At 40.2% G+C, this 13260-nt stretch overlaps 1 protein-coding gene across 2 annotated transcripts in view; it reads left to right on the top strand.

The window, feature by feature from the left end:
• Positions 1 to 8481, top strand: part of IARS1 (isoleucyl-tRNA synthetase 1) — a 150244-nt gene extending 141763 nt beyond the window's left edge. For both annotated transcript variants that reach the window (XM_089523630.1, XM_089523623.1), the window contains exon 35: positions 7905 to 8481. In XM_089523630.1, coding sequence (XP_089379756.1) covers positions 7905 to 7987 — 83 coding nt within the window. In that variant the 3' untranslated portion in view covers positions 7988 to 8481. The remainder of the gene's footprint in view (positions 1 to 7904) is intronic.
• The last annotated feature ends 4779 nt before the right edge of the window (positions 8482 to 13260 follow it).

Raw genomic sequence — 13260 nt, 5'->3', positions numbered from 1 at the left:
AATGTGTAAGACATGTAGTCATTGGATATTGGCTGTTGGAAAAGTATCTCATTCAGGAAAAGATTTTTGCTTTTTGTTGTACATTACTTCAGTAACTGTTTGCCCTACAGTATATCTGTTCTTTTTACTTAGACTGCATCTCAATGTGGAAATAATCCAATTTGACACCACTTTAACTACCATGGCTCAGTGCCAGGGAATTTTGGAAATTATAGTTTTGTGAGACATTTAGCCTTCTTTGTCAGAGAGCTCTGGTGCCACAACAAATTACAGTTCCCAATATTCCATAGCATTGAGGCATGGCAGTTAAAGTGGTGCCAAACTGCATTATTTCTGCAGTGTAGATGTAGCCTCAGTTCAGGGCAATCAGTTGTAAATGTTAAGCAAAGCACACTTTCCCCCCCTGCTTCCACTGTGTTTAAAAATCTCGAAACCTTATTGCAGGGGTAGGCAACCTTTTTGAGCCAGGGGCCGGGTTGCTGTCCCTCAGACAACTGGGGGGCTGAAGCCAAAAAACAAATAATTAAATATTTTTTTTAAAAAAATTAAATATATAAATAAACCAGGACAAATGTAGGACAAAATTTTCAGATGGAAGACACTTTTTTAAAAAATGGAGGACACGTGAAAAAATTTGCTGATTTTTTAAAAAATGTTAATATAAATGCATGTTTCTGAGGCTTCTATAGACAATTGCCCCCCAAAGGCCCCGGAGGCAATCGGCGGCAGGACCGGGCTGGGGCCGGTCCCAAGGCCTCGCCAGGCCGCATCCGGCCCGCGGGCCGCAGGTTGCCTACCCTTGCCTTATTGTGTCATTGTCTGAAATGCTACAACTGCAGTAGACACAAAATTTTTGATTCAGCAAAGTAATGTGAGTGATCTGACTTAACATTAGGGATAATAAAACCCAGCATTAAATTGGGAAGTGGTTAGTTGAGGACTTCAATTACTTTTAATGTAACATGTTATTTATTTAACTTGAATTGTTTAAATATTGTTATGGAATTTTTTAAAGTGAATGATAATGTGATCTCTATAAATGCACTAAGAAAGAAAATATTTATGGCTGGTTTTAAGTGTTTATGATTAAAAAGCATGACAGAGCATTTTGTTCACAAAATGGTCATGGGGAGCAAGCATCAGTTTAAAGCTGGCATTTGCTGTGTGTCAGCATTCTCTTAGCTGTCAAAAGAAGTGAGAGATTACTCCTTCTTTCTTGGATGTCAGGCAAGGTGAAAGCCCTTTGAAGACTCCATGCATTACAAGTAATGGAATGAACACTGGTAGTTCCTCACTTTCTGCCAGGCATGATAGACTGAATCTCACCTGCTTTGAGTTCTCTGGTGTGCACAGAGGTGAGCTGAGGGTGAAGCAGAGCTTTGTATGAGGTCAGAAGTGGCATGAGTGTCTAGAGTAGATATTTGGTGCCTGAGACAGACAAGGAAAAGAGATCTGTGTATATTAACCATGTGAGAAAGAGACAGTGTGGTCTGAATGTTTGACTATCATTCTGGAGATCAGGGTTCAAATCCCTGCTCAGCCATGGAAAACCTGGATGACCTTGGGCAAGTTACAGGGGAAGGCAATGGCAAACTTCCTCTGATCAAATCTTGCCCCCCCCCCCCCAAAAAAAAAACCACACGCGATAGGTTCAGTTTAGAATTACTATAGGAAATGTGTGATTTTAGGCAAATCACATATTCTTACCCCTAGAAAACCCTGTGATAGGTTTGCCATACATCAGAAATGACTTCACGGCATAAAACAATTCATTTTGCCCCTGTCCTGCTTGTGTTTGGCCCTGTAAACAAACTGTTGTTGTTATTGTTGTTATATTGCTTCAAATAAATTCTGACTTATGGTGACTCTATCAGAGTGTTTCCTTGGCAAGATTTAATCAGAGGTTTAGTCAGATTTATGCCGTTTCCTTTTTCTGAATGTAGTGTACATCTGGTATTTTCTGCAAGCCTCCTTACAAGAACTAACTAGGCCTGACCCCGCTTAGCTTCCAAGATCAGACAGGATCTGGTGCCTTCACTTATGCATGCTAAACAAACTGTCTTTCACCAGCAACTGCATTTGAGGTTCTTTTTGAAAGGGCAATGCAAACCTTGTCTGCTTCACCTGTACCTTTGCTAGCCAAACCATGCTGCGGGGTGACCCTCCAGACTGATTACAGTTCCCATCACCCTGACCTCTGTGCTTTATAGGGCTGATGGAGTATGGATTCCCAGCATATGAAGTGCCACAGGTCCCCCATCTTTGCCCTTGACATATCACATTATTTAATGTGGGGGGAGGACAGCCCAACTTGTAGTGGGCTCTTCCGTTATCCCTTTTTCCTAGCTTCATCATTTTTTGTAAATACAGTAGAGTCTCATTAATCTCATTGATCCAACGTTCCGGTTTATCCGATGTCAGACTGGTCGGTAGGCGTGGCTTGGAGCCCTTACCACGCCCCCAGCTGGAAAGGGATCCAAGCGTGGCAGAGTGCAGCACACCAGGCCCCAAGCGCAGCACCCACCACCAGGCCGCAAATGCGGAGGCGGCCCCGTTCGCGGTGGCGAGCGCCACCACCACCTGGCAGCAGGCGGTAAGCGGCGGCGAGCGCCATCACCAAAAGTATCATAGTGATTGCTAGGCTTTCCTATGACCCTCCGAATTATCCAACATTTTCGGCTATCCGACCAATGGGACCGCCAGTTTACGTCGGATAATCGAGACTCTACTGTACCTTAAAGTTTTAAAAGGAATTGATAATAATTGTAGTATAGGAATTAATGAAAACAGCATACCACCTCAAATAGATCAAATGGTAGAGCATTGTAATGAGTCATGTGCAGAATTCAGATTCCTATTGTAATATCTTGGCTTTGCTGAAAAATTTTGTTTTCTTCCCCCGGTTTTCTAAAAGTTATAAATATACAAGTGGATGCGAGGCAATGATCCCTTATCTTTTGGGGCATAAGATTTATGATGCATTGATAAACCATCTGCATAGCAAATAGGTAGGAAAAGGGGGAGGATGTGGATTTATGTAGGTAGAGAGGAAGGTATGCGATCTCAACCATTTATTAATTCAAGAGCCAAATGCCCATATTAATTATGTTCTGGTTGAATTGCGTAAATTTGTTGCAGGTACAAGTTTTTAATCCTCTGAACATAATAAGGTAACTTAAACTATCAGTTTTTCCTAAAGAAAAAAATGTCCTTAGTAGAGCCTAAGTTACTCTCTCCCTGGCAAGGGGACTAGAAAAAATAATAGAAAGGAGGCAGTGGCACTTATCTCCCCCCCCCCCCCTCCCCAGCAAAAGTGAATTTGAAGAAAGGAAAAGAGCACTGACTCCATTGTTCTTTAGCATCAGAAGAAGCAGTCACAATCCAACATCTCAGCAAGAATGGGAAGCGCTGGTTTCCACCCATATGAACTGGATGGTGGTAGAAGCCTGTGTTTTCCTGGCCTTTCCACACAAGTCAGATCTTCGTGTAGCATGTTAGTTTTAACCTTCACAGCAGATACCTTTCTGTGCTACTGTTGTGATACCAGAAGGAGCAAAATGATATAATTTACCTGTATTAGATGCTGTGCCTACCCAGGGTGACAGAACTCATTAAAGCACAGTGAAATAAACCTCAGAATGCCCAGGTTTGTTTTATGAATCAATTGCACACATACTACAGTGCAAATTATTTCTGCAATGATTGTTTTTTCTGCAGGCTAATCTTAACATACTGTCATATTGCTAACCACAATCTTTGAATGTACTTGTTTAAAAGCAGATTTCATGTATTTACCTACAGTAGCTTTACATTCATTCACTGGCAGCTAAGCCTCTTTTGTCTGTGCCAGTCTTTTAAGTATCTGTATAACACAAATTGCAAAATATGAAAACTCTATGTAAATCTGTTGTGGAGGACAATTGATTCAGCTGACTTGGCATACCGTGTAGCTTTTTATCACAGTTCCTGTTGTTATTAGAAATTCTGGTTAGGACTGCAAAGCTGAGCTTCAGCAACAGAGCTGTTATCTGGCCACTTTGTGAAGGGCTTAATTTCATTTGCCAGCTTTCAGTTGTTCAGCAAAATCAGCAGGCTGGTGTAAAATTAAGACTGTAGTCCTAAACATACTTAAAAGCCAGTAAATGTCAATTCATAAATGACTGGGGGGAAAGCCTGAGTTTTCAGAGTTTAGGTCCTGGAGTCTCCCAGGCCAGGGAAGGAATCTTAGATTGAGAATGCTGCCTTGAAATCTTGGAAAGCAAAATGCAAATCTTGAAAGCTAGGGAAAGAATCCATCGTGTAGCAGCTTGAGCATTGGGATATGATTCTGGTAGTTAGGGTTTGAATCCCAGCTTGGCCATGTAGACCCATTGGGTGACCTTGGGTACAGTCTCTCAGCTACGGAGGACGGCTGTGAAGAGCTTTGCCAAGAGGGTCACCTTGGGGTTGCTATAAGTTAGAAATTACTCTGAAGGCACACAACAACAACAAATCTCAAGATAATAGTGCTGCCTTGAGTGTGTGTGTGTGTGTGTGTGCCTGCCTTATAGTGACCCCCATTTCATAGGGTTTTCTCAGGCAAGGACTACTCAGGTGATTTTGCCAGTTCCTTCCTCTGAAATATTGCCTATGGCACCTGGTCTTCATTGGCGGTCACCCATCCAAGTGCTAACCATGGCTGCCCCTGCTTACCTTCCGGGATTGGATGGAATCTGGTGTCCTTAGCATATTTATGTGCAATATATAACTTTGTGGTGTGGCCAATGGAGACTTTGCAGGGGTTGATGCTTAACTGAACCATGTTTAATGATTTCACTAAGCCTCCTTCTTGTGACATTGACAGAAGCTGCTTTTAGGGCTCAGATTTTGTCTAAACACCCTAAGGACACCAGATCCCATCTGATCTTGGAAGCTAGGCGGATTCGGGTGTGGTTGGTGCTTGGACAGGAGACCGCCAATGAGATGTTTCTGTCCTAATAACCCTAGAAAGGGTGCCTTATTTTTTTCTCCCCAAGAAGACTACTTCTTTCTTCTTTTCCTGGATTACCTTTCTTTTATGGCTTTTTAAAAGGTTGCCTCCAGGAACTTTGAGTCCGCTCTTAGCATCTTTAGAGCTGCTCACCTGTGTGTGTTTCTATCATTGTTGTCACTGTTACGATTTGAGTTGTAGCGAGTGTTTCAGTGTCAACAGATCATAAAGGACTTTCCATGTCCGGCCCTGCCATTAGGCAGAATGAGGCTGTTGCCTCGGGTGGTAGGTTTGCAAGAAGGCAGCAGAGAGTGAAAAGCAACTGATTTGGATGGCATGGTGTGGGTGGGGGAGAAAGGTGCTTTGGGGATTTTTTAATTTTTGCCTTGAGCGGTACATATGTAATATCTGTAACATTTGGTAGTCTTAACTTGAGCATGCGAGGAACAAAATTTGGCATTTGCTTCTCAGCTTCAAAATGTCTCGGGATGGCATTTAAAGTGGTTGAAAAGAGGTGCTCCCGATTAATCTGATAGCAAGTTCTGTTTCTTTAAGTAACCATTAGGATTATTCATGGAAATCACAGATGGCAAGGGTCAGCTTGAAAGGGTTCTTGAGTGAGACAAGAAACCTGTGCCATCTAAAGAACGAACAAACTCAAATAACATATCCTAGGATAGCCATATAGCAAAGGACAGTAACATCCAGAACCCAGAAAACAATGATATGTAAAGCGCTGTGTAAATTTACAGGGCTCTATAAATAAAGCTTAATTATAATAATAGGAAACAAACCTCATTGTACACGGTCAGGCTTCTGAGCAAAAAGGCTCAGAATAGCTCTATATTTGATTATTATCCTGTGCTTATCCCTATTGTCCAGTTTATTTTGATAATGAAATCTGAATAGTGGATACTGGTGCTAGTGAAAAATGATGAGGATTCATGCCAAGGAAGGAGTCAAGATAATCATCCACCACAAGAAGAAAAGAAAGGTGCTAGTGGTTGGAAACCCATTGCTCAGGGGTATAGAGGAACCTGTGTGCCAGCCTGACAAGATGAATTGGCAAGTATGATGTCTTCCTGGTGCACGCATCTGAGATGTCACTGGCTTGACAAAACCCATCAAGAACACAGATCAATATGTTCCCTTTATTCTTGTGTGAACCAACACCAAGAATACCTTTGGGCACATGGCCAAGAACACCTTTGAGCAGATCAATCTGACTGTGAAGGTTTGGGCAAGAAGCTGGAGGGATCTGAGGCACAGGTGTTATTCAGTTATGCCAGTGAATGATAGAGGACTACAAAGGAACAGGAACATACAAAAATCGAATGCCTGGCTATGAAGACAATGTAGATGGGAGAGGTTTGGCTTCTGGAACTACAGTCTTCACTTCTTAGACTACATTCTCAGTAGACATGGACAGTGGGAGACATCACGTGAAGATAAAGACATCTTATTATTGGAGATTATACTTTCCCCAAGTCTCTAAGGCCAGTTTGTTCTTCTGCTGTGAGTCCTCTATAATGATAGTACTGCTGTTTCATGTCACTTGGTTCATGCCACTTGAGTCACATGTCTTACTGGATATGTTGGGAGGTTTAGATATGACATAGTTCTGTTGGTCCAGGTGCTGCAGTGCCAGCATAGGCTATGGAGACATCAGGGAGGTGGCTGTGATCAATAGGACGTGCATCTTCTTCACCAAGCGGCTTCTCTTTGTTGAGGAATGCTTGGAATGCCTTCATCCATTTCCTTTTAGACAGGAAAGAGTATCTGACAGTATATGAAAACAGAGAAAGGATATCAGGTGCATGTCCCTCACATCAAAACAGAATTATATGGAAATTTTTGTTGTTGCTCCTCCTTCCAACTATCCCTGTTGGTTTGCAGCAATTTAAAGATATAATCAAAAGCTATACATAACTTAAAATATAGTGGTCCTTGATATCTTCTGTGGTTTGGTTCAGGGCCCCCCATGAATACTAAAATCCATGGATGCTCAAGTCCCATTAAATACATGACTTACTAAAATGGTGTCCCTTATATCAAATGGTGAAATCAAGGTTTGCTTTTTAAAATTTATATTTTAAAGTTACACCTGGTGAGATGCAGATTGCCACCCCTACTTTAAAGTAAAGTGTCATGTACTTAGCAAGATAGAAGGTCAGGTAAAGATGACTTCAGTGGTGAAGGGCATCTGACAAGTAGACTCCTTATGCATCACAGAGCAAGGGGTTTCATAGTGTTGATGCAGGTGGTGAAAAGGCCTTGTCCCTTGTGACCATCAGATTTCCTCTTTCATCCTTGGGAATGGGCAGGTGAAGCCTCAGTTATCCTAGAGCCAAGTTGTTTTGGGCTTGAAGGTAATCACCAAAACTTTTAATTTTGTCCAGCAGCAATTTTTCCCTTTTTGCTACATTTTGGAGCATCTGAGTCTTCTCAAAAGGTGGCCCCATGTACAGTGTAATGCATTAATTAAACCTTGACCATGCTAAACCCTAACCAGGTTTCACTTCTTTAAACCTAGGCTATCCTGTGCACCCAACTAATTTTCTGGCTACCACCATCATCTAATAATCCAGATGTTTTAATATTGGGGAAGGGGTTGGGAAGGAATCAATTAGTATTTTATTGTATTTTTAATGCATTGTTACTGTTGTAACCTGCCTAGATTCCTAGTGATTGGATGGGCTATAAATAAATTATTATTATTATTATTATTATTATTATTATTATTATAGTATTTGGACAGAATTTAAAAGTTATTTGTTTTATTGCTCAGACCTTATTATATGATTTGTACTCTTCCTTTCTTTCCCAAAATGGGACTCGGTGGCTTAATAGATAAAATCGTTATTTTGTTTGAATATAGGAATGTTTACAATCTGCTACTATTGCTACTAATGTTTCATTTTCTCTGCTTTTTCAGAGATTACAAAGGAAACCTCCATGAAGAGTTTAAATACGAAGACTGTGTTTGTTAATGTTACACCAACAACAGCTGAATATTGAATGAATCCATTTTCACCAGTGCTGCAGTTTAGACATTTTGGTGAAGAAATCTGATTTGCAATTGGGATACTTTCATGAAGAATCCCTGGCTTCTCTAGTGCGGTTTGAATAACAGCAGAATTACATGGAACATGGTTCTAACAGTGCATGTATAATATGCTACTTGAAGTTTAAATACAGTGAATTTTCATTATAATATGTTGCAAAAGCTATGCAGAGTAATACTCAGTGACAGGAAGGATCTATGCAGTTAGTTGCCTGAAAGAGATGAGTACCTCAGTATTGCTGTTCTCTGCCTGTTCATTGTGGAGAGATCATCTTTAGTTTTTTTTAATGTTGCTCTTCCTGTATCTTTCATACCATGTTATGTTGGCTTTAAACCTGATTTAAACAAGAATAATTTGATTGTTCAGCATCACTGATAGGCTATTCAGGAAGTATGTGTTATCTCTAATGTCCATGATTTTGAAAATAAATTGCTTTATCTAGAAGAATGTATGTATTGGTTTCATTGTAACTTTTAGGAAATAGTTAAAAGGAGATATGTCTTCCATAAGTGATGTAGGGCAGTAAAAGCCAAAAATATGTCTAAGTAGAATAGTTAGTAGTTACTGATCAGTCTAGAGACAACACTTTGTGTGTAATAAAAGGATGTGGTACCTGTGGGTCCTTTAAATAAACATTCTCTCTGGTAAAATAGAGGTAAACATATCAGGTCACCTGATATAAGTTCTGTCTGTTTCTCTGCTCATGGCTTGAATTGTAAATATTTCTATGGATTAGAGAACCAAGTGTTCTCTATCATGTCCATTTTATTGATGAAAATGCATGCATTCCATTCCTCCATCAATAACTGAAGGCCAATTTGAAACACAAGGAGTCTTAGTGGACCACAAGAAAGCAGTGTGATGCAGCAGTTAAAAAACCCAATGCAACTCTGGGCTGCATCAATAGGACTACAGTGTCAAAACTGAAGGAGGTGTAGTAAGGACCACTCTATTCTTTGGTCAGACCTCACTTGGAGTACTGTGCCCAATGGTTGCAATGGTAAGGCAGGATTAGGTCTATGATCCTTACATATTCCATAATTGGGAATATCTAGGGATCATGAATGTAAATTGCGTAACTCTAGGGTTGTTGTTGCTATTGTTGTGTGCCTTCAAGTTGTTTCGTATTTATGGCAACCCTAAGATGGGGTTTTCTTGGCAAGGTTTGCCTATGCCTTCCTCTCCGGCTGACATTGTTAACTTGCCCATGGTTACTGTGACTGAGCAGGAATTCAAACCCTGCTCTTAAGTCATACTATAATGCTGAAACCACTACAACATGCTGGCTCTGCATATAACTATGATCATGAACTCCAGCCAATCTCAATCTTTTACCCTCTCCTTCTGCTGAAATCAGTTCTGAAAATATAATAAACATATGTTCAACAATTGGATTCATAGAAAAAATATTTTTTATTTCTTTTTAGTTACTTGACCTGCCAGTTTTAAAAAAGTAAGATGATAATGATGAGAATAAGCACTCAAAAACAACATCCATCAGAATGTATATGAGAGCTCTGAGAATTTCACCTCAGATGTAAATGAGAGTGCTAGGTTTGACTTTATTTTGTATGACTAATAGGTTTTATCAAAATTTGAAGATCCTCTCTCTATGCATAGTGATATAATACATACATATATATGCAAGATGTTAACACAGTGTTGACCAGGGCTAGGATTGTACTGAAGCAGTTTGACACTGCTTTAGCTGTCATGGCCCAGTGCTATGGAATTCTGGGATTTGTGGTTTTGTGAAATATTTAACTTTCTCTATCAGAGCTCTGGTACCACAACAAACTACAAATCCCAGGATTCCAGAGGATGAAGCCATAGCAGATAAAGTGGTGTCAGACTGCAGATGCAGGCCAGATTGACTGATTATTTCACCTCCGAGTTAAATCTATACCTACAGTCCTTAAAATTTATCTTACCAAAAGCAGAAATTTTCCAATGAAAGCCAAGGTTGCCAATTAGTCTAAAAATTTTTATGAAAGTGTTCATGATGTCAAACCACTCTAGAACCAACAAATACATACAGAAATATGCAGTATGTGTTGAGCAGCAGCCAAAGTAGTTGAAGGATTGGATCCAAAACCTGTGATCTCTATTTCATCACATTGGATAACAACCCAAGCGTGGTCACTCTATGGATTTGTGTAGCATAACTGTCAAGCAGATTCTTTCTCTTATTGTATAACTGTGACTAAGGGCTTAAATATCCTAAAGACATCATATCCTTTGCGATCTTGGAAACTGAGTAGGGTCAGCCCTGGTTAGCACTTGGCTGAGAGACCGCCAATGAATCCTAGGTGATTTCAAAGGAAGGAACTGGCAAAACCACCTATATTCCCTGCCCTAGAAACCCCTATGAAAGTCATGGATTCACTATGTGTCAACTGGCGACGCATAAACATACACACAGAGAGCTATGATTGCTTATAAGTGATTTATAGCCACCTGTTGTTGAAATTGTCTACAAATAGATTACTTTTTGGACATTTGTGTTTCAGGTGTAGAAAATAACCTTATTTTATGCCAAAATCTCTTCTTGCACATCAAATATGTTTAGGATCACATTGTTTATGATACGAAACTGCCATTGTATGGCTGGCAAAATTATTGCTCTATAGAAAATAGATAAAGCCAAGGTAACATTCTTAATGAGATGTAGAATCTACTTTCACAATAATTTCTAAAAAGGGACCCATTAAACTCTGCATTTTTAATAGCTACATTAGCAGTACCTATGCTATTTCACAATAATATCTAAAAAGGGAACCATTAAACTCTGCATTTTTAATAGCTACATTAGCAGTACCTATCCTATTAAGAAGAGCAGAACTATTGTGCACTGAGGATGGTTTCAAAGTACTAACGGTGTGCTGGAATGACAGGGTAACCAACAGACAAAGATCATCTGTAACAAAATATTTTCCTGACTCCAAAGTACATATGATGGTGATGCTTGCCAAAAATAGGCTCTTCTCTGCAAGATGGAATACCTTAAATGGGCCAAATCCTACTAACTTTCAACTTACATTCACCCAAACGAATCCAAAATTGACTTCCTAGATCTTTACCCAGATAATCAGCTGGTATGCTCCATGAATGAAAACAGAAACATCTGTTTTCTTTTATTTTCTGTACCCATAGCCTCTTTTTATGTGACACTTTGATTGAGAAACATAATATTTTCCTAGTGTTATAAGCAACATTGAAATTAAGTACATGCCTCCTGAATTAGATGTGACAAGAAAAGCTTTGTTGAAGAAATCTGACAGTGTAACACTGAAACTTGCAAATCAGACTCTTCTCCTTATTTAGATCATCACTGTTATAATAAATAAATAAAGGTTAATAATAATAATAATTATTATACTATTAATAAAATACTATAGTATAGTATTGCGACAAAAGGGCTACCCAAAGAAGGGCACAAAAGGATGAAGCAAGGAGTAAGGATATGCTCTGAAGGGAATTCAGCTGCTTGATTACTGCTATGGTACCACAATTTTCACTTAGTTAACAGGAGAATTCTTATTGCTCCTACACTATAAACAAAATATGAAACCATCTCAAGCTCATGAAGCTTCAGTTTCTCAACATGGTTGTATTCAAAGGCACTGATTATTATGTAGAGTAGACTTTTGAGTGTTTCTGGTGCTGGAGAATGCTTTGCCATTCACTGGAAATGCTGCTGGCTATTGTGCTATAGTATCAAACAAGACACAGGATATTAGGGCTTTCACAGCTAAGAAGAAAGGGGGACAGAAGCCTCTATGGACAGTTTACAGTCCACTCTCAGTATCCACAGACTTGCCAACCACGGATTCAGGCATCCATGGACAGCAAGCCCACAGTGAGGAGGAGGCAGAGGAGGAGGCAGAGGTGGGAGGAGGAAGAGGTAGGAGGAAGAGGAGGAAGCTGTGGTGGTAGAGGAGGTGGCCGTCCACCACCCGCCTGCTTGCTGCCTGTGACAGCTGGGGTGGCGGGGAGAGGGTGGAAGGATGAAAGGACAAATCCCATTGTCCCCAATGGTGGTGCGGCTGCATGGCTGCACTGCCATTGGGGACAATGCAGACCTGTATATCCGCAGGTTTTGGTATCTGTGGGGATCCCCTGTGGATACTGAGGGCTGACTGTATGAGCATGGTGGCGTATTTTTATTTACAGAGCATCTATCTAGATTTAACATAATCCACAAGTTGAGTTGGTGGTTTGAGCGTTGGCCTACAACTCTGGAAACCAGGGTTCAATTCCCAGCCTGGCCATGAAACCCACTGGGTGACCTTGGACAAGTTGCATGTTCTCAGCCTCAAGGGAAGGCAATGGAGAACTTCTGAACAAATTTTGCCAGGAAACCCCATGATAGGTTCACCTTAGGGTCTTCCAAAAAAAATAAATAATCAAATAAAATGAACAACCATCCTTAAAACATCCAGAATGCAGAATAAATGCATTGCCAACTGGAGTCCATCTAATTCCATTACTAGAGGCAACCTTTTGGGAAAGCCCTCAGGACCCGTCTTCAGACTAAGTAGTTGTCCTGGCCGCCTTGAAGGAAGGGAAAGAAAGGGCCAGCCTGACCTCTTTAGCATAATGTTTCCTGAAGGAGGAGAGACTATCATAGTCTTGATCTGCTAAAGAAAAAAAATCTCCTGTTCATGGAAGCATTTTCCATTTAATATTCTTCCTTTATTCCTGGAGAAATTGGAGAGGAATTCTGATCCTTCTTTCAGAGGCAACTCAAACATGGGAATGAATGTGGTGATGGATAATAGCATAGACTGCATCTGTCCTCCAAAGTATATTTCATGTAGAGATGGGACTTTTGCTTTGGAATTGTCCGGAGCAATTCATGAGACAACACTAATTAACCAGATTTCAGATTAATTTATTACATTTCTTACAGGCACATGATAGCATTGTCTGAGAATAGAACCAACATGTTGATTTCATTATATTCTTTATGTCAAAACAAAAAGCCTAAAAGATAGACTACCTCTCCCATGTTATTTTGCATTATTTGGTGACATTTTTATTGGAAATAATGTGGGGGGATAATATTTTTTCTTTGAAAAATTATTTACTTCTTTTTGACACCTTGCCCTACTTTGCCACCTGCAGTCTAAATTGAGGCCTTTCATTCTGTGATGATCCGTGAGAGCTGTTCATTGCACAATCTCCAATGAATAGCAAGAACAGAAAGGAAGTAGGGAAGAGCAG

The sequence above is a fragment of the Sceloporus occidentalis genome, unplaced genomic scaffold (assembly GCF_023333645.1).
Source record: "Sceloporus occidentalis isolate IW3139 unplaced genomic scaffold, rSceOcc1.0.p SCAF_1, whole genome shotgun sequence".
In the NCBI taxonomy this organism is placed as follows: domain Eukaryota; kingdom Metazoa; phylum Chordata; class Lepidosauria; order Squamata; family Phrynosomatidae; genus Sceloporus; species Sceloporus occidentalis.
The sequence above is the reverse complement of the archived record's forward strand: the minus strand, read 5'-3'. Positions and strand labels throughout refer to the sequence as shown.